At 45.0% G+C, this 20288-nt stretch overlaps 1 protein-coding gene across 3 annotated transcripts in view; it reads left to right on the top strand.

The window, feature by feature from the left end:
- Positions 1 to 20288, top strand: part of GALNT16 (polypeptide N-acetylgalactosaminyltransferase 16) — a 69690-nt gene that overhangs the window by 17632 nt on the left and 31770 nt on the right. For all 3 annotated transcript variants that reach the window (XM_057367142.1, XM_057367133.1, XM_057367151.1), the window contains exons 2-3: positions 12895 to 13070; positions 15840 to 15938. In XM_057367142.1, the coding sequence (XP_057223125.1) occupies positions 12895 to 13070; positions 15840 to 15938 (275 nt within the window). The remainder of the gene's footprint in view (positions 1 to 12894; positions 13071 to 15839; positions 15939 to 20288) is intronic.

Below are 20288 nucleotides of genomic sequence, written 5' to 3'. Positions count from 1 at the left end.
AAATGTTGCTGTAAGGGGGAACAGCAGTAGGTTTATGATGCCTTGGGATCTGTCCAAATATGAGACCTACTGCTCCCCCGCTTGAGGCAGGCTAGGAGCAATTGCAGGCTGTTGGTGTGTGTCTGGCATTGCCTGTTTGCTGCTCATCCAGGCAATGAGGGATGAGTGACCAAATGCATTTTGCAGCCCTGGAATATCCTGCAGTTTGAATTTAAGAACAGCTTGGGTCTTTCATCAGGCTTTTGGAGGGCTTAGAGTAGTTGAAGAAAACRAGTATTGTTTGCAGCTTCCAGGAGCACATTCAATGGCAGGCCTGGGAGAAAGCAGAGGGGGTTCAATTTCTTCCATGCTGTGGTGCTTATTTTTGTGTGCAGTGGTTCTGGGTTTTGCTTTGTTTCCATTCTTGTTTTCCATTTTTGCATGGTTTTGGGCAATGTTAAAATCCTACTAGAGGAAAGGTACCAGTAGCAGAGCACAATGAGTTTCTGGCAGAGATGGAGCAGGTCCTTCCAAAGCATCCCTACAGCATGGGGTTTCTTGGTAGCTCAGATAGYCATTTTCTTCTCCACAATCATCTAGTGGAAAATACGGCAGGACTGGGCAGTAGATGAGGAGAAAATTATGGAGGCTGATGTTAGAAAAAGAAAAGACCTGTCCTGAGAAGGCCTGGCTTTGAAGAGGAGAAAAGACCTCAAAATGACCAAGATGATCAGGGAGCTGGATCATCTGTCTTTCAAGGAAACACTGAGAGAGCTGAGCCTGCTCARCCTCTAGAAGAGATGACCGAGAGGGGACCTTTTCAGTGTGTGAGAGTTTCTTGAAGGAAGGGTRAAGGGAAGAGAATGGGGCCAGGCTCTGCTCGATGGTGCTGGGCAATAGGACAAGAGGCAGTGGGCAGGAAATKATGCACCTAAACATGAGSAAGAACTTCTGTCCTCTGTGGGTGACCATCCACATGGAACAGGTTGCTCAGAGAGGCTGTGGAGTCTTCCTCACTGGAGATACTCAGGAACCAGCTGGATGCAATTCCTGTGCCATGTGCTCTGGGATGACTCTGCTTGGGCAGGAAAATTGGACTGGATGGAACCACTTTATCCATTATGTCATTCTGTGAAAATGCTGCCTCCTTAAAAAAAGAAGTCTTGTTTCCTACATCTTTCCCTGAGGATGATCCTGACAGCATCCTAGCATGTGTAAAGGAACTTGGAATGCAAGGACTTCCCTGGCTTAGTTTCTRTTTGGGAGAAAATGAGCTGTTTTTCAGGCTCCATATCTCAAACAAGCTGTTTTGCTTTTAACCTTTACATCACCACCACAACTTCCAGCTAGAAATGTATACATAATTTATCTTCTGGGCAGTGAGGGCCATTTACAACATAGTTTAAATGGTTTCTAAACATGAGCCGTTTTCCAGAGTAAATAAAGAGTTGTAAGAAAGGGAACTTTAGTGTGCAAAGCAGTTTCATTTTTCCAAAAGTCTGAAAGGTAGCAGGAAATTGGGTCCTCTGTGAGTACTGTGCATGTTTGTTTCTCATTGTTTATATTTCTGTTGTGGCTGAAATCCTGCTTTTCACTGTCACTGGCAATTGCTGTCACTGGCAATTTTACCACTGAATTTAGCTGGTAATTTACAGTCACTCAGACTTTTGCAGTGTGTTCTTCTAAACACAAAGAAAGTCTGTGTGCTTCGTGCTCTGTGTGGCGAGGAGAAAGCAGAACTCCCCGAGCAGTGCACATCCTCATGAGCAACCCTGTGGGTTTTGTGACAGGACTGGATGTGCCTACGTTTATCTTTCATGTTTAAGAAGGCAGCTGAAGGCCTGGGCAAAGTTCTTTGACCAGTGGCTTTTTGAAGCTRTGCTCTCTTGTTGGTGAAAGAAATCTGTGTGGTGAAAAATGCACCTGCCYGGTGCTCCTTAGGCCATGGGAGGTGGAGACGCTGTTGTGTTGCCCAGGGTTAGGGCAACAACCTATGTATGGAGGTCATACCTGTGTATGGAGGTCACTCAATCCTGGTTATACTCAGCTGTCATACTTTGGAAGAGGAGAATTTTGAAAAAAGCATYGGATGGATCTTGAGAAGGATAAACTGTCTTCTTGACAGTATTGGCTACACTCTCACAACATTCCTCTGGGAAGCCAAAGGTCAGGATCACAGCCCCAGCTATYAGAAACAGACACCCACATTTCTTGCTATGACCCATGCATGAACTTTGAAAAGTGAAAATTTGCTCACAGAGCGGAAACTGCTGAGCTGGTGACTGGGTTGAGCCAGCCCTGGGTGGCAGGGAGCAGCGGGGGTATGTCAGAAGTGCAGTTTTTGTGGTGACAGGGAAGTGAGATGTGGTTGCATGACTCTGGGAGCTTTCTAAAAATGAAATTTTGGCAAAATTTCACTAGTTGGATATGTGGAGAAAAATGTCAGACATACCTTTTTGTAAATGAACTCAAAACCAGCAGCTTCCAAAATCTACCTGATCAGATTTATGGTTAAGGCAGGCCAAACAAAACAACTATAGCCCAAGGTTTCTCTACTGGCGTTATTGCTGGCCACAAAACATTACTTGATATGAAAATCAAGCTCTGTGTCCTTTACCTCATGGGTTTTGAATTTCTAGACCATTTCGTTTTTCTTTTTTGTAACTATGACAGCAAAAATTTATCCTACCCATAGAAAAGCTGTGAATTCTCCTAACAACGTAATCCAGGAGTTGTATCTTTACAAGATCTTACAATACAGAACTTTGAGCACTGTGTGTGCATAATCAGATGATGGCCTTTGTATTGGACAGGGATTGATTGAGTAATGGATTTTAAAGATCCTCACTATAATTGACTATGTTTTGCTGCAGTTTGCACCTGCAGAATGAGACAAGAGGCTCTGCGAGGGGCTGTGGCACTTTGTGCATGGGCAGAACTGTATTTTCATGAGCAGTGGTTGTGGCCATACCTGTCCTGACTGTATTTCTGTAATGCTTCAGTGGTTCTGCTCTTCCTTACGTGCCCAGCTCTTTCCAGGCTGACAGTGATGAAGTGGCAGAGCCAAGGGGCTGTTGAGGAGGCCTCTGTTATTGGTGTGATTGAAGTCTAGAATGGCAGAAGCCCGCATAGCGTAACACCGGTGTTTTTCATATTTGACAGGCATGTATGACCCATTGCATGATTCTTCATTGCATGCATCCTTGATTAAATTTGCTGTTGGGGAGGTGAATTTAATGCCTCTGCAGATGGAGACCCAAGCAGGAGCAGAGTGCAGCTCTGAGGGTTTTGTCAGTTCACATTGATTGCTGGGTCCTGGAATTGGAGCAATGCAGTCACCGAAAATTTAATCAATTAAAATGGAATATCATTTGGCTCCTAAATAAAATGGCAATGGCCTGATAGTCCCGAATCTTCATGGACAAATAGACAGTGAGTTTTTCCTCTATTAGAGAGCAATGTTGCATGCCGCAGGGCTGAATGCCAGGCAGAGAAGATGTCTGAGTGAAGAAGGTCTTATACAAAAGGACTCATTTTGGTAATAAATCACAGATGTATATGYACCATCCCTGTTGTCACTACAGAAGGATTGTCTGTACAGTCTTTGGGAATAGATCTCAAGGCTCCAAACCTCCAAAATGCAAATCTACATTGTGAGCTGAAGGTCATTTTTGAAATTCTCTAAGAAACCAGGTCATGATTCAGCAGTGACACGAGGAGCTATATTAAGTCACTCTGCTAAATGTCACTTTGGTTGTTGGTTTACAGACAATTTGCATTTTCATATTGGGCCTGTCTGACTCCCAGCCAGTATGTCCTGCCAAAAGCCTGTCTCTGTGATGTTCAAAAGCTAATGTGAGGAGGAGCTGTATGGAGCATTGTGGTAAATTAACCTTACTGATCAAGGTCAGGTCCTGCTCAGGTGTTGTTTCCTGGGAAGACAAGGTCCAYGCAGGCTCTGGGGCTGTGGGCAGACTCCAGAAGCAGCATGGCACTGGGCTGAGCTGGCACAAAGGCAGGAAGGAGTGTGGCTCCTGAGASCAGACTTCCACCCGGCTTGGTCTGCAGGATGTGCAGTGCTTCTCACCTGCCTGGTGCAGCTGCCTGTGAGAGGTGTGACAGGATCAGTCTGGTGACAAACATGGGGACAGAGGGGAGAGTTGGTGCAGAATTGGATAATATTTAAAATCATGACTGTTTGAGCAAGACCTGCTGACAAAAACACCTTAGGGAAATACCTTTCCTTTTTGGAAAATGGGGAGAAATTCCCACCTCCTGCTGTGGGGCTGGGTTTGTCGCTGGTGGAGCTGTGAAATGTCCTGAAGTGTCCCCTTGTCTTCCTGGCTCAGCTGTGTATGTGCATGTGCACAGTATTTCTGTGGAGTGTGAATGCTGGCTAGTCRCAAAACCACTCTATTTTATTCTTAATCTTCTAATCTCCATTTAAAGCTCTAACTCTTGAGGATGAATGATTAAAAAGGTACTTCAGCTTCCTTTCTCTAGTCTTAGCAAAAAGCCCTCACAGCGTGATCTTGAAGGCAAAGAAAATGAGCCCCAAGCTTAATATAATTAAATACTTTAATACTCTGCGTGAGTGGTTCCTGCTTCTCAGTGCTGGCTGACCTCTGCTCATCTCTTAGTAAGCAGTGAACTGGTTACCAGTGTTAGCAGCTTATGAGGCCTAAAGTTGCTTTCTCTTTTTCTGTGAAAATATCTGTGCCGGCATCTGTCACTCCAGACAGCTGTGATTCACTGGGAGGAAGGGACTGAATGTAGGTCGCTGGAGTTCAAAGGGAATAGATTAATACATGGGCACGGCAGGCACAAACACATGTTGTGTCTGTGCAGAGRGTGTAGGTGGGGGAGTGGGAGGAGAGAGATGTGACTGATGATGATCACTGATGATGTGATCAGCTTATGTGACTGATGATTTATGAAGACACAGACCACCCTCATTTGAACTGTCTTGTTGGCTTTTTGGCTGATACCAGGGGACCGTGGGGGTGTCACCTTGAGACAGAATGCTGTRTGTCAGTCTGTCTTGATACCGGTGCTGTAAATCGGGGTTCAGGTAACGCCCAAGTGGCCACTGAGTACCTAACACTTAGAAGATAAATAACAAAGAAAGTAAAACGTTGTTCCTTTTTCTTCTYTGTTTTCTTAATTCAAAATCACTGGGAAACCAGAAGCATTCTTTGCATATTTAAATATCTGCGAAGACRGGGATATTTTTCTGAAAGAAAAAAATGCGTCTTCACATAGCACTTTTTTTTTTACCCTGAAGGACCTCAAAACACACTTTTACAAATTGTGGAGGTATGACCTTTAGCAGAGCAGTATTCCTACACAGAGTAAGTAACCTGGATAGCTTTTGCTGAAGTGATACTGAACAGATGTCTGAATGCACACAGTTTCATGTCCATGTGACCATCTTCTCTGTGCAAAATCTTCATTCCCAGAGGCACTGTGTCCCCAGCTGCCCACTGGGATCTCTTTGTGACAGTGCTGCTGCTTTGGTGCGGGTGCCAGCATGAACAGCCTGGTCCCTTAGGTATTCAAAGAGTGTCCTGTCCTGTCTGTATTCTCCCTGACACCAGATGTTGTCATGGATATTTATGGATATGGGGAAATGTGCTTGGAAAACAAGTGCTGTTTCAGGGACCAGCAGCCCTGCAGACCTCACACTACCCTCTTGTGTTGGTGGTACTCTGCAATTTTGAAGACCATCCGTTATCTATTTTTATTGGGGTTTTTCACATTGTTTTTCTCCTGGAGTGAAATAGAAAAGCGTAAAGGTTTCTATGAGCAAAAGTGGTAGTGTTCATGTCACAGCAAAGTTTGCTGAAYAGGAAGCAAATGAATTTACTCCAAGGTACGAGATGAAGACTGAACAAACACAGAAGCCAGGTGTATGCAAGTCTGAACATATGGGTGTTTGTACAAAATCAGTGCATGTAAATATCATAAATATATTAAAGCAAAAAATGGTATTGTACATTTTCATAGTAGCCATCTGTGTGCACTAGACTTCAAACTGAGGGAAGAAATGGGCCTTGGCAACTGCCTTATCTCATCTGGGGTCTGTATATCTATGGTTCTGAGCAGCCTCATTTCCTCCAAGCTGTTTGGAACAAAGTGTCCTCAGGCATCTGTCTTTGAAGCCCTTTTGGCTTCCACTGCTTTGCTTTATTCAACACCCCTGACACAAAAGACCAGAAGGATACCTTCAATTATGGGCAGCATCTTCCTGCCTCTGGGCAGCCAGGCCAGAGCATTGTTCAGGGTTGAACCCTTGTTAACTGCTCAAAGTCTATTCAAGAGTGAATAGCTGGGTCAAAGATGGACATACCTTACAGATGTCATCTCCTGCTATATGTTGTATCTGTGTGTGCTATATCTGCCTTGGCCAGCAGCAGAGCAGGGTRAATGAACAGTATTGTGCACCTGTCACATGAGAGGTTGTATAATAAATTCCAGCTTCTCAGTATAATAAATCCCAGGCCAGATTCTTGAGGACACTTTCCTTGTCAACAGCGYAATGTCTGGCAAAACTGAGGGAAGAAAAGAAAAAAAATAAAAAAATATTTGGTGGAATGGCCTAACTTTCTAGTCATGAGGCAGGCATAGAGAGAAAGCGCCTCTCAGGGCAAAACCAGAAGAGAGTAGAGATGCAAATCTACAGCTGACAGAGAATTGCCTTTGTGTGCACAGAAGGCAATAAACGCCCAGAGACTGTGGAAAAGAATAGGGAGGTRGAGAGGCACTTTGGGCAGGCATCAGGACTGGAAAGCAAGCCCCAGCAGACAGAAASCTCTGTTTCTCGCTTTCATCTTCCTGTGGCAACTACAGCTCTCACACAGGGCCTGGGGAAGCCCTGTGACCATGGACTCTTCTCAGAGGGCCTTGGGAATAGATCCTGCTGGCTGCTTGCTGCTGCTCTCCAGTCTGGAACTGGCAGAAGGCCTCAAGATTGCCCCGTGTTCATGGCGGTAGGAATGCTTTTGTGACCGATTAGGTGCTGTGGAGCTGATCRAGTTACTTTGCTCTTTCCATTGTGTTCCTCCAGTTTGTGCAAGCTACAAATGAAACATTCAAATTGGTCTCTGAGCTCTGCTGTCAGCACTTGCACTTCTAGAAGATCAGCGATGGTTCTATTTAACTGTGGTAACTTTTATTAAAATTTCATAGTAGAAGTTCCATAAATGCATGGTTCCCAAACCACATTTAAAATGCTTTACACAGTTTAACAAAGCATGAATAAAATAGGCCCTGTGCTGTCAGGCACAGGCTTTTGTCTCTGAGGACTACAGCAGTTTTTTGAGAAGTGTACAGACTATTTCACAAGACATAACAAAAGCCATTTGCGCCCTGGGATTCCTAGCCCCAACTGGAAATGCAACACACCTTCTAAAACAAATGCTTTTAGCAACAAGGCATTTAGCTCATTTAGTGATCTTGTAGGTTCAGCCCGCAAAGAGTAGCTTGTTCCCTCAGGGTTTTTGGGAGTTGCTGTCTGTGGTCTGTGCCATTCATAGCCCATCCATGTGCCACTGTATGGGTCACAGAGCTGAGCAGTCTCTGTAGCATCCCCAAGCACTACTTTGTTCYCCAGCATCTCGCTGCTGGTGCCAGTGCTGTGCTGTCTTGTCCTCTCTGGGACTTGCCTTCAGGTCGCTGAGACAGTGTAAGGAGCATGTGGAGTGAGCCCACACCAAAATGTCACCCCRTGCAGGCACCAGCAGCACCAGTGGGCTTTGCAGAGGTGACTTGGCTCTGACCTTTGTTCTGAGGCGTGAGGGTTTGCACAGCCTACTTGTATCTCTGTCTGATGGGTTGAAATTGGCATTAAACCAGTTCAGAGGAGAGAAACCTAGTAAGGGGAGTTGGACATGCAGAGCTGGTGGGAGGGAGGTGCTGTTGGGGTTTGGGATCATGGCAGTGACAGCGTGTGAGGCTGCAGCAGTGGGGTGGATTGACGGGGGGTCTCAAGAGGGAAGAGTGTTTGGTGAGGTTGTTAACTCCCTGGCTAGCTCTGTGTTAATATTGGGCAATTACACCTTCCTGGTCAGTCAGGTCTTCCACAAAAAGACAATTATTGGGAATGCCTTGGAATTGATGCTTTTCACTTCTGGGATTTGACAGAGCTGAGACAATTGTGAAAATGAACTTACTTAAAACAAAGGAAAAGCATGGTACCCCCTGCTCCATTTGTTGTACTGGCAATAAACACTTTTTGAAAGTGCAAGAGCTGCAAAGTATATGTCCTGTCGCATAAAACTGGTGTGGGACTAATTTCATAGTAATTGTAAAATGAGTAGTTGCACTTAGCTTTGGGAGTTTTACATACCTTACTCTTAATTAAGTAATGATTCCTCATGACCCCTGGAGTATGGTTATTCTTTTTGAATTTGGCCAAGCCTGCTGTTAAAAAAATGCGTCTTGGGACCCTGAATTCCCCAGCTCTGGTTTTAGTGGCTGTTAGCACRTTGTGGCAGCTGGTGTGCTTGTGTCTGATGGCAGACTGTGACAATGTGCAGAGATGAGTGGCACTGTCTGTATTATAGTCTTGCTATTTCACAGTCAGGCCTAGGGGAATATCCCTGCGTTAGTTGAGAAATGAGGCTCTCAAGTTTTCGCAGACATACATGGCATTAATTCCTCTCCCTTAATCCCTCTCTTAYAAAGTTAATTTTGCTCTTTAAATAGTTTCTGGTCTCTTGAACCATGTCAAAACATAAATAAGAACATATTTTCAACAGCAGAAGAGCATCYGAGTCCACTATGTCACTGAAAGGGAAAAGCATATGTGAAAATTAGAAATGGTGAAATAACATTAGAAGGTTTACAGTATTTCCTGAAATTCAGATATGTGAAGTTTTTTTGAGATCTCAGCAATGTTTGGGACAGTCTTAATTTGTACAAACTGTTTGCTAATCCCTAGTCTAGACAATGACATTTCCAGTGCCTGTTCATCTTCATTTCTGCTTTCATGTAGCACATTTTTTTTTTGCTCTATCAGAGATCATCAGTCATAAGGAACTGAGCTCTTCAGCTTCCCTAACTCACACTTGTAGTTCCAGCCCCAAGCATGGGGATGCAGGTGTGTAACTACATGAAGGACTGAGGGCTATGAACTCTCCTGTTGGTGTGGCCAAAGTCTTGACTGCACTCAGCTGTACACACTGTGCCTTTAATAYACCAAAGATAATATCTGCTTATATTGACTTCTTTCTGAAGTGAGAGGTGTTAATGTGAAGAGACAGGAAAGAGTTGGGTAGTCTGCCCTTCTYACAGGGTTTCACAGAGAACCTGTACTGTTCCTGTCAAGAATCATTTGACTTCACAGCGATARAAGTCCTGTAGCCCAACATCTATGTTCTAGGAAAATAATCTGATAAAGCAAGTCAGTCCTTAAAGATAAACTTTACGTTCACTTTGTCAGGCTAGTTCATAGCTGTCTAGGCTCCATTCTGTGTTTGCTCTGCTTTTTWAATCTGACTTTGCTGTTGGGTGGTTTGTAATGAGCTGTAATGTCTAGGGCTTTTCTGAGGAGTTGCTACCGTGTTGTCTTGCCATGTTTTGCATCAGTATAGACCCAGTGAACTGTAGTGCCCTTATTGAATTACATTTACTGTTTTCAGGTATCATTTTTTTTCTGTGTGTTGAGATAATTTTGAATTCTAATTCTGTTACCCAATGTGTCTGACATTTCTTCTGGATTTCCTATGGATTTGACAAACAGCGTGTCTCAATATCCAGGGTATTTATGAAAATGCTGAATAATGCTGGATCCAGAGCAAACTCCTAAGCTCTGCTCTTACCTTARCCCCTCTGCTCTGACAATGAATAGCTAAAAATTCTGCTCCAGCAGTAGCTTTCCAACCAGTTTCACCCGTTCTGCAGTAGTTTCACCCAGACTATTATTTCTCCAGCTTGCTAACGACATCTTAACAGCCCCTACCAAAAATATTATCAAAGTCRTGATGTATCTTTCTCCTGCTTCTCATACCCTTGAGCCTGATTACTCCATCACAGAAGAAAATTAGATTGGTCTGTCATGATTCAGTCTTGACAAATCTCAGGTAGCTCCTGTTTATTACCGTGTTATCATCTTGGTGTTCAKAGGTGGATGCTTGGTTACTTGTTGATTATGTATTGATTAGCTGCCTTTCTGGAAGCTGAAGCCAGGCCCTCCAAGCTATCATCCTCTGAATCCTCTCTTTTCCCTTGTTGAAGAGAGCACAAAGAGATACTGTCTGAGATAAAACTGCAAGTGGGACYTAACTGATAATCAATTCCCAGTGCTCTTTCATCACTTTTTGATGTATAAGTAATGTGAGAACCATAGTATCCATAGGAATTACCCCTGATAGTTCAGTTCAGACATGTCATGGCCTTGAGGGCAATAAAGAGSCTTCCTGTCCCTGCCCACTCCGCACACTCTCCGCTCCCTGTCCGTGGCCAGGATCCGGGGTGTCACAGGGTCTCAGCCCTGTCCCAGTGGTGCTGCAGCAGGGCTGGTCTCCAGCTCCCCATAGCTCTGCTCTGCCCAGCCAAGGTGGGCCCCATCCCATCCTGTCCCCAGGGATGCCCAATTCCCAGGGCTGGGGCTRCCCCGGTTCCCCTGCCCTGATGCTCAACCTCTGGTTGTTGCCTTTGCAGGACTTGGGGAGGCAAGAGATAAATAGCAAAGGGCAAATGAGCGAGTGACAGCAAAATATTTAAAGGTATGTGGCTTTTGATGCCARTCAGCATTGTTTTCTAGGGCAGAAGGAAAAAGAGAAATGGAAGCTAAGTTTTACAGAACTCCTTGTATAATTTAAGGAAAGAAAACATTTCACTTTTTAGAGGTATGGAAGTAATTATTTTCTCATCACACTGAGAATAAAATTTTAAGGAAGGTTCTAGGCAGCAGGCTGTGAAATCAGCTGTAAAAGTAGTCGAGATGTTCCGATAAACCCAGTGCCATGCCCAGGTGATGTGGTTGTGGCAATGGTGGCTGCAAGGGGCAGAGAGGATGGCAGCAGCATCCYTGGAGAAGGGGTAGCAGAGCAGCACTCTGCCTGGAGGAGTGGAGCAGAGGCAGACTCACCTRCTGGWGTGTGCCTGTGTGTGTCCTACCTTWGGRCAARTCCATAAGCATCAGCTTGGTTGTGCAGTGGCGGAAGRAATTTCTTTGTGTTGAAAATAGCAGCACTTTTTTTCTCCCGTGAAAAGACATTTCCYTCATTCTTGTGTGGTGAGAAAGGCTGACCTTGGCTGTATTTGGCATAATTTTATGGGCCGCTTTAATTTTTTTTTCTGACTTAATTAATCTTCTCTCCAAATGGAATAGTCCTAACCTCTAATTTCTCTTCATCCTCCAGTAGCTTCCTTCCAGATATAGGCTTGACAAAGCTTGTGCTCGGGCCACAGCTGCTGAGCTGTCACTGATTTAATATAACTGCTGATGATGGTTTCAGTTTTCTCTGTCCCATTTGCAGTGCACTCAATTTGCTACATTTCCCATCTCAGCAGACCGAGTAGAGTGTTTCATTTGAACTGTCCACAGGGATGCTCAGATCTGTAGCCTGAGTGGTCACGGTTCATTTGAAATCCATCAATGTACATGCAGAGTTCAATTTCTTTTTTCTAATGTTCATTGTCTTGCATTACTTTATGCTGAATTTCATTTGCCATCATCTTGTCTGACTGTCTGGTTCTCCTAGGGCTGTCTGCACTGCAGGGTAGCCCTTGTCAGAGAAAGGTGTGGAGATGAACATTCTTCTGAGCACTTTTCTGCTTAAGGAATTTGTTGGGGTGGTGGGTCTGTTGGAAGTCTTTCCCAAGCCATTAAGATGGCTCAACCAACATGCTGTGTGATACTGGGGAGCATTGTCTCATCTCCTGCCCTCTATGACTCCTAAAAGGAGCCCTTTAGGAGAGGGAGAAAGAAACCTGGTCAAACCTAGTATTTGAGGGTTTCCAAGCTATTTTTCTTAAAAGGATCTCAAAATCTGGGTATTGTCCAGTGCTTTGAACGAGATGTGTATGTGCCAGTATCTGCCTCTTGCAGCAGTTTTAGGGAGCTCCAGCATTTCCTTGCAAGGTTGGGGGTGCTTTATCTTCTTCATGATTTGGTCTATCAAACAGCTACCACAATTTGTTAAATTGTTATTGTGTGAATAACCTTGATTGCTTTATAATCTATTTTAGATTTTGTAGGTTGTTTCCAACCAGAATTGTGTACCTAAGAGTTCAGCATGGGCCAGAGCTGTGCCTGTCCTCTGTCCTGATGACCCTATTGAATGGATTTCAGCTGCTGGTATTGTACTGAGGCCTAGGAAAGCTAGAGGAAAATTAGGAGAGTAGAAGGATGACCCAGGTCTTTTAACTCTTGTGGGATACTGGGGACWCTCATCTGCAGCTTTCAGTTGTATCAGGGACATCTGTGAGATGGGAAATCTGAGCAAGGCACAGCAGGAAACCTGTTAAATCAGCTGCCTGTGTTTGTATGGAACAGTGATTGTTGAAAGGCTGAAACTGCTTTTCCTCAAAATACCATGTTTCAGCCACCTTGGCTGGAGACTGCTCTCAGACATTGATTGCATGGAAGGATTTCCAAATGCCTGCAGTCTCACACGTTCTGGTAACARGTGCTAAAGGGAATTTGGCTCTGCYTGTGYGATCAGGARCAGCAGCTTTCATCCCAAGCTCAGTCAGTAAGGATAGTGAAGCCTGCAATTTTCCTTGGAGATGGCAGTTTAAACACCCTATCTGTGAGGATTTCCTGCTTTCCTTTCCAAGCTCTTGCCTGCCCTGCCTTCCCCCATACCTGAGTGACTTCCAGATGTGTGGCAATGTCTGAACTTACTCCCTCTGTCTAAACATGGGCCGGCCGCTCTCCCTGACGCTCTGCTCTTGTCTCTGCTCTAGATGACGAGGGCTCCCCAAGGAGAGAGGAGCAGCCGGCGGGGTTTTGATGAAAAAGCTTACTTGTCCTCCAAGGTGCTGAAGGCTGGAGAAGACCCCTACCGCCAGCACGCTTTTAACCAGCTGGAGAGTGACAAACTGAGCAGCGACCGCCCCATTCGGGACACCAGGCACTACAGGTACCCTGCAGCCACGGCTGCTGCTTGGTGTGGGGAGTCCACTGCCCTCCTGTGTGSGTCTGCAGTGTCGGCAAAGGATGTTTTGGGTCTTTCTTTGCCAGCTGTGGTCCAATACTTCCCTGAATTTCATGGTTCAGCTGTAAAGGTCTCAAATGTGCACAGAACTTTGACTAATTCAGCCCCAGCTTATGACTTTCTGACTTTCCTAGTATCTTTTTTCCAGGTCTGAGCATCATCTTGTTTTAGCACTGTCCCTCCACTGCAGCTCAAATTGCAATATCAATCAGATAGTTGTTTTTTTACCCAGCTGCCCCCCTCACTCACTGCCCTCAGCATCCCTCTATCCTGGCTGCAAAGTACACCTTTGTTGCAGCCTTGCTTTGCTGTGGTGTTTCTCACCTGCTGTGCCCTGGCTGTCTGAAGCTGCTTTGGTGCTTCTTTCCAGCCYGAACATCACTGCTTGGATGAGGGCTGCTGGGGAAGGGATGAAACTAACWTGCAAATACAGCATTTCACAGCTTGCAAAGTGCTTATTGTTCTGTCCTTTTTTTTTTTCTCTGGTGATGAATATATTCTGCTGGAAAAAAACTCATCCTCAAATTGCTAATAGTGCTCAGGTAACTATTTTGTAGTTTGTCTTGAAAACTGTAGGTTTGATTGTAATAGGATAGTGTACARTACTCTATTTCTGTCCTAGACTCTATCTAGAACCTACCTGTGGTTGCAAAGAACATTTCACATCTGCTGGGAGCGGGAAACCAGGCATCTAACTTGATTGAAACTGTGAAAGGGATGCCAGGAGGTTTGTGAGCCTGCCAGCACTGACAGCCATCAGAGTGCTTTGTGAAGGCAAACAATCAGACCTTGGTTCTGGTGGGATCCAGGTGTTGTGCTCCTGTTCTCCAGCACAGTATTTGGGATTGGCGTCCTAGTGGCCCGGACGCAGTGGTGCCATGTCCTGTGTTACTGACAAGTCCCCCTGCCATGCAGAATTGCTGTTTTCTGTTAATCTGCTGTCATGTTGTGGCCCATACCCAACTCCCTTCAAAGGTGAATTATTGTTTATTTTGATCTGTGAAGGCATGAAGAATGTCCCTTTTGTACAGAGCCTCATCTGTGCATGTCAGTGAGAAGAGCAACATATATGGGATTCCCTCCAAATGTACGGCCATTTCAGACCCAGCTTTGCAAGGATTCCCTTGAGCAATGGAGAATAGTATACAATCAGAACAAATAAACCTCTTTTCATGTTTCTCCCCTTTAAGGGGTAGGAATTTGGGAATGAGTGATCTGTGTTTGAGTATCTTATAACAATATTGGAGTAGTTGCTGGGATGGCAACTCAGGATGATGAGTTATTTCAGCTGATACAAGTTAGATTGTGGACCTGACTCTTTGTTTAAGGAATGGTAGGAGTCTGTAGGTCACTAACTTACCAATTTTTCTTCAGGCACCCAAACAGAATGTGGACTTGTCTCCACATCCTGCAAGCTCCTTCTGACTTAGCATGTAGCTGTTTCTTTAATCCATAGCACTGAAAGGAACACCTTTCAAGCATGAACCTTGTCCTTGCTCTGTGTGATGCYGTAGTAGTGCTGAAATATTGGGAAGGCTTCCCTAAAGAACACATACAGAAGAGCCTCTTCTGCTCTTCTACTTCCTGATTCCTTAATACATTTTGTATGCATTACATCATGGAGTTATTTTGAAACAATATTAAATATGGTCTGTCTCATGTCTGGTCTCATGTTTTCCACTTTAGTCTTTATCAAGGTTTGTTTATATGCAAATTGCTGTGTGAAGCTGCTGTCCCCTTAATAAAACATTGCAATGAAAAGGTAATAAACTAGTAGGATTGAAAATGATAATAAAAGCAGTGACAGTTTAGCAATAGTCATAAAAGAGTAGTAATGTGGAGGTGCAAGAAGTGGGTCAAAGAAGCAAATTGTATTCCCTCTCAGGATGGAGGTTCAGTCTTTGCAAAGCCTTGAGTTGTTCAAAGTGGGTGTGGATTCTTGATCAGACAGGGAATTAGAGCAGACTGAGTGCAGTTTGACACTGTCTGAAAGTTAAGGCAGACACTTTGGAGGAGCAGGTCAGCCCAAATCTGCTAAGTATCTGCCAGAATTGGATTCAGGACCCACACCTGTGAGTTGCTTCCCTCACAGAAACTTTGTTCTCCACGGGGGGAAGAGTGTCAGAATGTATATAGGTACCTAACATTACGCAGTCAGATGGGAAGATAGAAGGAATTGCTCTTCGTTGCCAGTGGGGCTTTCATTGTTGCGCCTCAGCAGCTCCCCAGCACAGATCACAGCACTGGGTGTGCTTCTCCTTTCTGTAAAGTTTAGTGTCCGAGGAATTTGAAGTGTTTTATACAGCAATTCCTTGGTGTTCCAGCACCATGCATCCTTACYATGTGCATGTCCTGTGTGTGATACAAGATTTTATGTGAATCACAGGTAAATCCAGGGACTAGAGTCCATGATATTGAAACTCAATTCACTGTGAAACCCGCATGACCTCCTTAGCATGMAGCTTTGTGAGCTTAGATATCACATCCTCCAAACTTTGCCTTTCAATGGGCACAGTTCTTTTTAAGCTCTGCCCACCTTGATGCAGGAGCTGCTGAAGCCTCCCGTGCCGCAGCCCAACTGTGCTGGATCTGATTTTAGTGTATTACTCTCTTTTTTGAAATTCCAGGTCCACACTGCTGCAGTGGCTACTGCTGGGTGTGTTTCCCTTACACTTGTGCTCTCCTGTGCTGCAGGTGCACTTCTGTACGCTACGACACTGACTTGCCAGCCACCAGCRTCATCATCACCTTCCACAACGAGGCGCGATCCACCCTGCTCCGCACGGTCAAGAGGTGAGTTCAGCCGGGCTGCTGGAGTCTGGGAGGGCTCTGATGGAAAATCAGRCATTTCCCAGCTGTGAGAGAAGCAGGGTGGCTGCAGCTCCCCAAGTGACAGTGTCATACTCTGGAGCTGCCCACAGGACGGGCAGGGGCTTGGGTTGGCATTGTGGGTGGAACACACCCGCACTCAGGCACGGCATGGCTCCGGTTGGAGCGATCATGAGCACAAGGAAGGGATGCAGGGCCTGCATCTGCAGGTGAGGGCACTGTCAGCTTGGTCTGGAGGAGTGAGAGGGACCAAAGAGAGTCCTGTGTGTTGCTGGGTGCAGCTGAGGGGTGGAAGCTTGGGAGGCACTGTGTTCCCTGAACAGAAATAAGCAGCCAGCTCCCTGCTAGRGCCTGTGCTGCAGGGGCTGAGGCTGGCTCAGTGTGGGCAGGAGTGGGGCTTGTGAGCGTGCCAGGCACAAAGTGGTGAATAAGCCTTGTGGAGATGGAGCCCTTGCTCAGAGCCCCTTGCTGGTAAACAGGTGCCGAAGCTGATGGCCCAGCAGGTGCTCCCTGGGCTTTGCACACAGGCACTTGCTGTCTTGTACCAATGTCTCCTCATRTCTGAGTATCAGCAGTGGCCACAGCTAATTAGGTGGTGTAGGGCCTGTCATCTCCCAAGTAGATGGAAGCTTGCAGTCATCTGTATCACAGAGCAGTGGTCCAGCTGCTCCTTTGCTGCCCTCTTCCATCATCACCACAGAACTCAGGGAGCCTCTTTCCCTTTTAGTTTCCACAGAAAAAAAATGCCCTCTGCCTTCTCTGACTTATTAAGTAATTCCTCAGACTCTGAAGTCTGTGAGCAGGCCCAGGAACAGCCTGTTTGAGGCTGAAGGAYGAGTGAATTGTCTGTGTAGAAGGTTGAGCTGATGGTATCACGAACAGGGATGCATTATTCATCATTGCCACTTCTTCCCTTGACAGGTCCTGTGGACTTAGAGAAATGTTCTATGTGGATAAAGAGCAGGCTTTTTCAAGTTTTCCTCATGTCTGGAAGTCTGGGTTTCTGCCTGCCCAGTTTGGTGTTGCTTTCCAGAAACCTGTATATATTGCATTAACAAATTGTGTCTTTTTATTTCTGTCATTTCATTTGAACCATACAATTAGTTCTACAGAGTCACTGTCCAGAAAACAAGCAGACTTGTTTGGAATTGTGGTGCTGCTAGGGCAGCTGGAGGAGATTTCTGCTGTTTTGGTTCTAGGTTAGATAGTAATTAGTTRGGTGCTGAGAAGCCATGGTAGTAGGATTCTTAAGAAAATTTCAAGGCAGCCAATCAAATAGCCAGATGCCATGATACTTCAAATGAAGAGAAGGTGATAATCAGAGCAGAGTATTACACAGAGAAAGAAATTGATATCCAGATCCTGTGGAAGTGATGTGTGCTAATGGGCAGATGGGTGTTGTTGGTGTTCGAGCAGGCCAGGCTTTCTCAAAGCAAGGTCARCTGGAGCAGGCTGCTCAGGGCTGTGCCTGGTGGGTTTTTAGTGTCTCCAAGGATGAAGACTGAGCAAACTGTCTGAGYATTTTTTTCTCAAAGCTAAACAATCCCAGCTCTTTCAACCTCACCTCGTACATCTGATGCTCCAGTCCCTTGATTATCTTAGTGGTCCTTCACCGGACCTGTTTCATCATGTCCCACTTTTTCTTGTCCTGGAAAGCTGAGCTRGACACAGCACTTAAGATGGGATATTAACAGTCTCTCAGCTGTGGTCTCCTGCAACCAGAGACCCCAACAAAGACCTTGAAAAACAGATGACCCATCTGTTCAGATTGGTCCCTGCAATCTGGAGGAGTGTTGTTGTGAGGAACTGACTGTGCTCTSTTGTGAATGGTGTAGTTGATGAAATTTCCTCCCAGACCTCTGGCTACARCTAGCCTTCATTGCCAGATGATTTCCAGCCAATGCATATGATGGATTTACTCCTTCCTTAAATCACATCAGAAGTGTCAGTAATTTATCGGCATCTCATGAGAGATTCCAAAGGCTGAGTTCTTTTTGGGTTCTACAGTATTTGCAGTGCCACGGAACCAAGCACTGGCTGGCAGCCTTGTCTTTGAGCCCTGAGGGTTTSACAGCCACACTCAGAGGTAAAGGCTCAGGTTATGGCTGCACTGCTGCAGCAGGCATAKGCATAAGTCTGACTTACATGTTGACACTGATGTTACAGAGGSATTTGAAGACTTCACAGAGCTCTTCAGGGCCTCTGCTGTAACCTGAGGGTCCCATCTTTCAGCAAAACTCATCTGAATGTGCCAGGCTGAATTACTGCTGTGAGTGTAATTGTTGCTCCAGTCACATACACCGTCAGTGCACCAATACTATGTAATTACTGTGCATCCYTGGCACTTCGGGATCAGTCAAGTGTCAAAGGGACAGGACTGTTCTGTTCTGTTGGGTTTATGACCTGGCTGTGAGTCTGCAGAGATTCACAGTGATATTAAGCAACAGGAAGCATAAAATTGCATTGCCTGCTTACTAGTCAGGCTTGCAGCTTGTGGTTATTTCTGTATCTGTAAGAGCTTTTTTAAACCAGGTAGAGCATGATTATTTAGATAATTAGAATGAACYATTTGAGATGCATCTAGTGAAAGTTAAATATGAGTCTGTCATTATTATGGGCCTTTTCCCAATTTCYGTTATCATAATTATGCACTGGGGATGCTATAAGATAAATGGGTGTGAAAGAGGAAAACTGATGGAARTGAGCAGCACTTAAAAAGCAAAATTTTCTATGTCTGAAAACATTTYTAGAACCCTAATCTTTTGAGGTGAGTAGAATATGTATTACCAGTTGAAGTTTTCATACTTGAGATCTTTCCAAGTGCAGCTTTTGTGTGTCTGAATTTGGGCACTCAAAARCCAGCCATAAGACTTTAGGAAATTCTAGAATGAAGTACATGAAAAAGATACTGGGATTGAATGGATCTAAAACCTAGAGGGAGCCCARATGCTCTCCCCTGAACCAGATACTGCCCTACTGCGAGGTGACTCAACAAAGTGGCAATGCTGGTACCAAAAGACCTTGGGAAGTGACCCAGGGATGATACTCGTGCATTACAGGCTTATTTCAGGATGATCTAAACATGGGCAGCTGTAGGGGCCAGATCCTGATCTGCATCTCCTTCTTGCTAACTCCATATGCAAGTGTGAACACAGGGACCTAAATGCCACTGGCAGCTCAGCAGTTGCCAGATTCTCCCCAMTGTCCCTGGCATCTCTGCTGCTGGGTGRAAGCAACAGGAACTATGTGCTMTTGTTGCTCCATGAGGGTGGGAGAAATGCTGGTGTATGAGGGAGAGGAGTAGATAGAGGAGTGACTGTGAGGAGGAATAACTTACTCCCTCAARCATCCTGTTGCTTGTCCCTCCTGGTCTCCATGGGCTGCATACCTGCCTTGTAGTGTGGGCTCCAGCCATATGTGTTCAGTGTAGAGGGAGACAACTGCTTAAAAATATCCAGCAAGAGACTAAAAAGGGGAATAGGGAACAAAAAATGGGAAATGGGCTATCAGACAAAACCCGTGAACATGCCACTTCAAATGGCTTGTTGCTGGCATCCTCAGTCCTGCAGGAGATGTGTGTCAGTCAAGAGCTGCCTGCCTGCTTTGATCTCTTTTCCTTGCTAGGACATAGCTGTCACTCTCAAATCAGTCATTTGCTTGGCATCCTACTCTCCTTCAGAAACAACTGTCACTCAAAAGGCATTTTGTGTGATTGATGTCTATGCATGATTAGTCATTAAGTGATACCATCTCTTCTGCTGCCCTGACCATTCTCGCTAAATAARGAGTCACCTGCTTTGTTGTTTGGTCCCTCTCTTTCTTTTTCTGATTTCAGTCACTATTTCAGGGACTGTTTGGTTTTGGTGCCAATGTAAAGGTGGATTGTCAGGCTCTAAGTCAATGGATTTGAGCAGCTGTCAGTGTTTCAGTGCCTATGCAGAGAGCCTGTAAAAATTCTGATTAAGAGGATGSTGTTGTAATGCTAGAGCATTTGGTGTAGCATCTCATTACAATAACAATTTAAATAATGGCAAGAAAGGATATTATTTTAGAGCAAATGGAAAAAGATGCTCATCTGCTAACATCCAGAATGAATAACATTATCTATGAACTGAGGGGGGGATGAATAGAGGAGAGAAACTCAGCAGTGCTGATGTCATGTCATGCAAGGAGAGTAAGGACTCTGATATAGAAAGAAGGAGGCTATGAGCAAAGGCAAAGTAGGCAGGGAATCCATGAGGTGAGGGAGAAACAGTCCGTGTTTCTGTTGTAAAAGGCGGTTGTCATTTGGATTTTGGAATTCTAACAAAGCAT

The sequence above is a fragment of the Malurus melanocephalus genome, unplaced genomic scaffold (genome assembly GCF_030028575.1).
Source record: "Malurus melanocephalus ecotype Western Australia unplaced genomic scaffold, MMel_1.1 scaffold_2, whole genome shotgun sequence".
Taxonomy (NCBI): domain Eukaryota; kingdom Metazoa; phylum Chordata; class Aves; order Passeriformes; family Maluridae; genus Malurus; species Malurus melanocephalus.
This window is presented reverse-complemented; position numbering and strand designations above follow the sequence as displayed.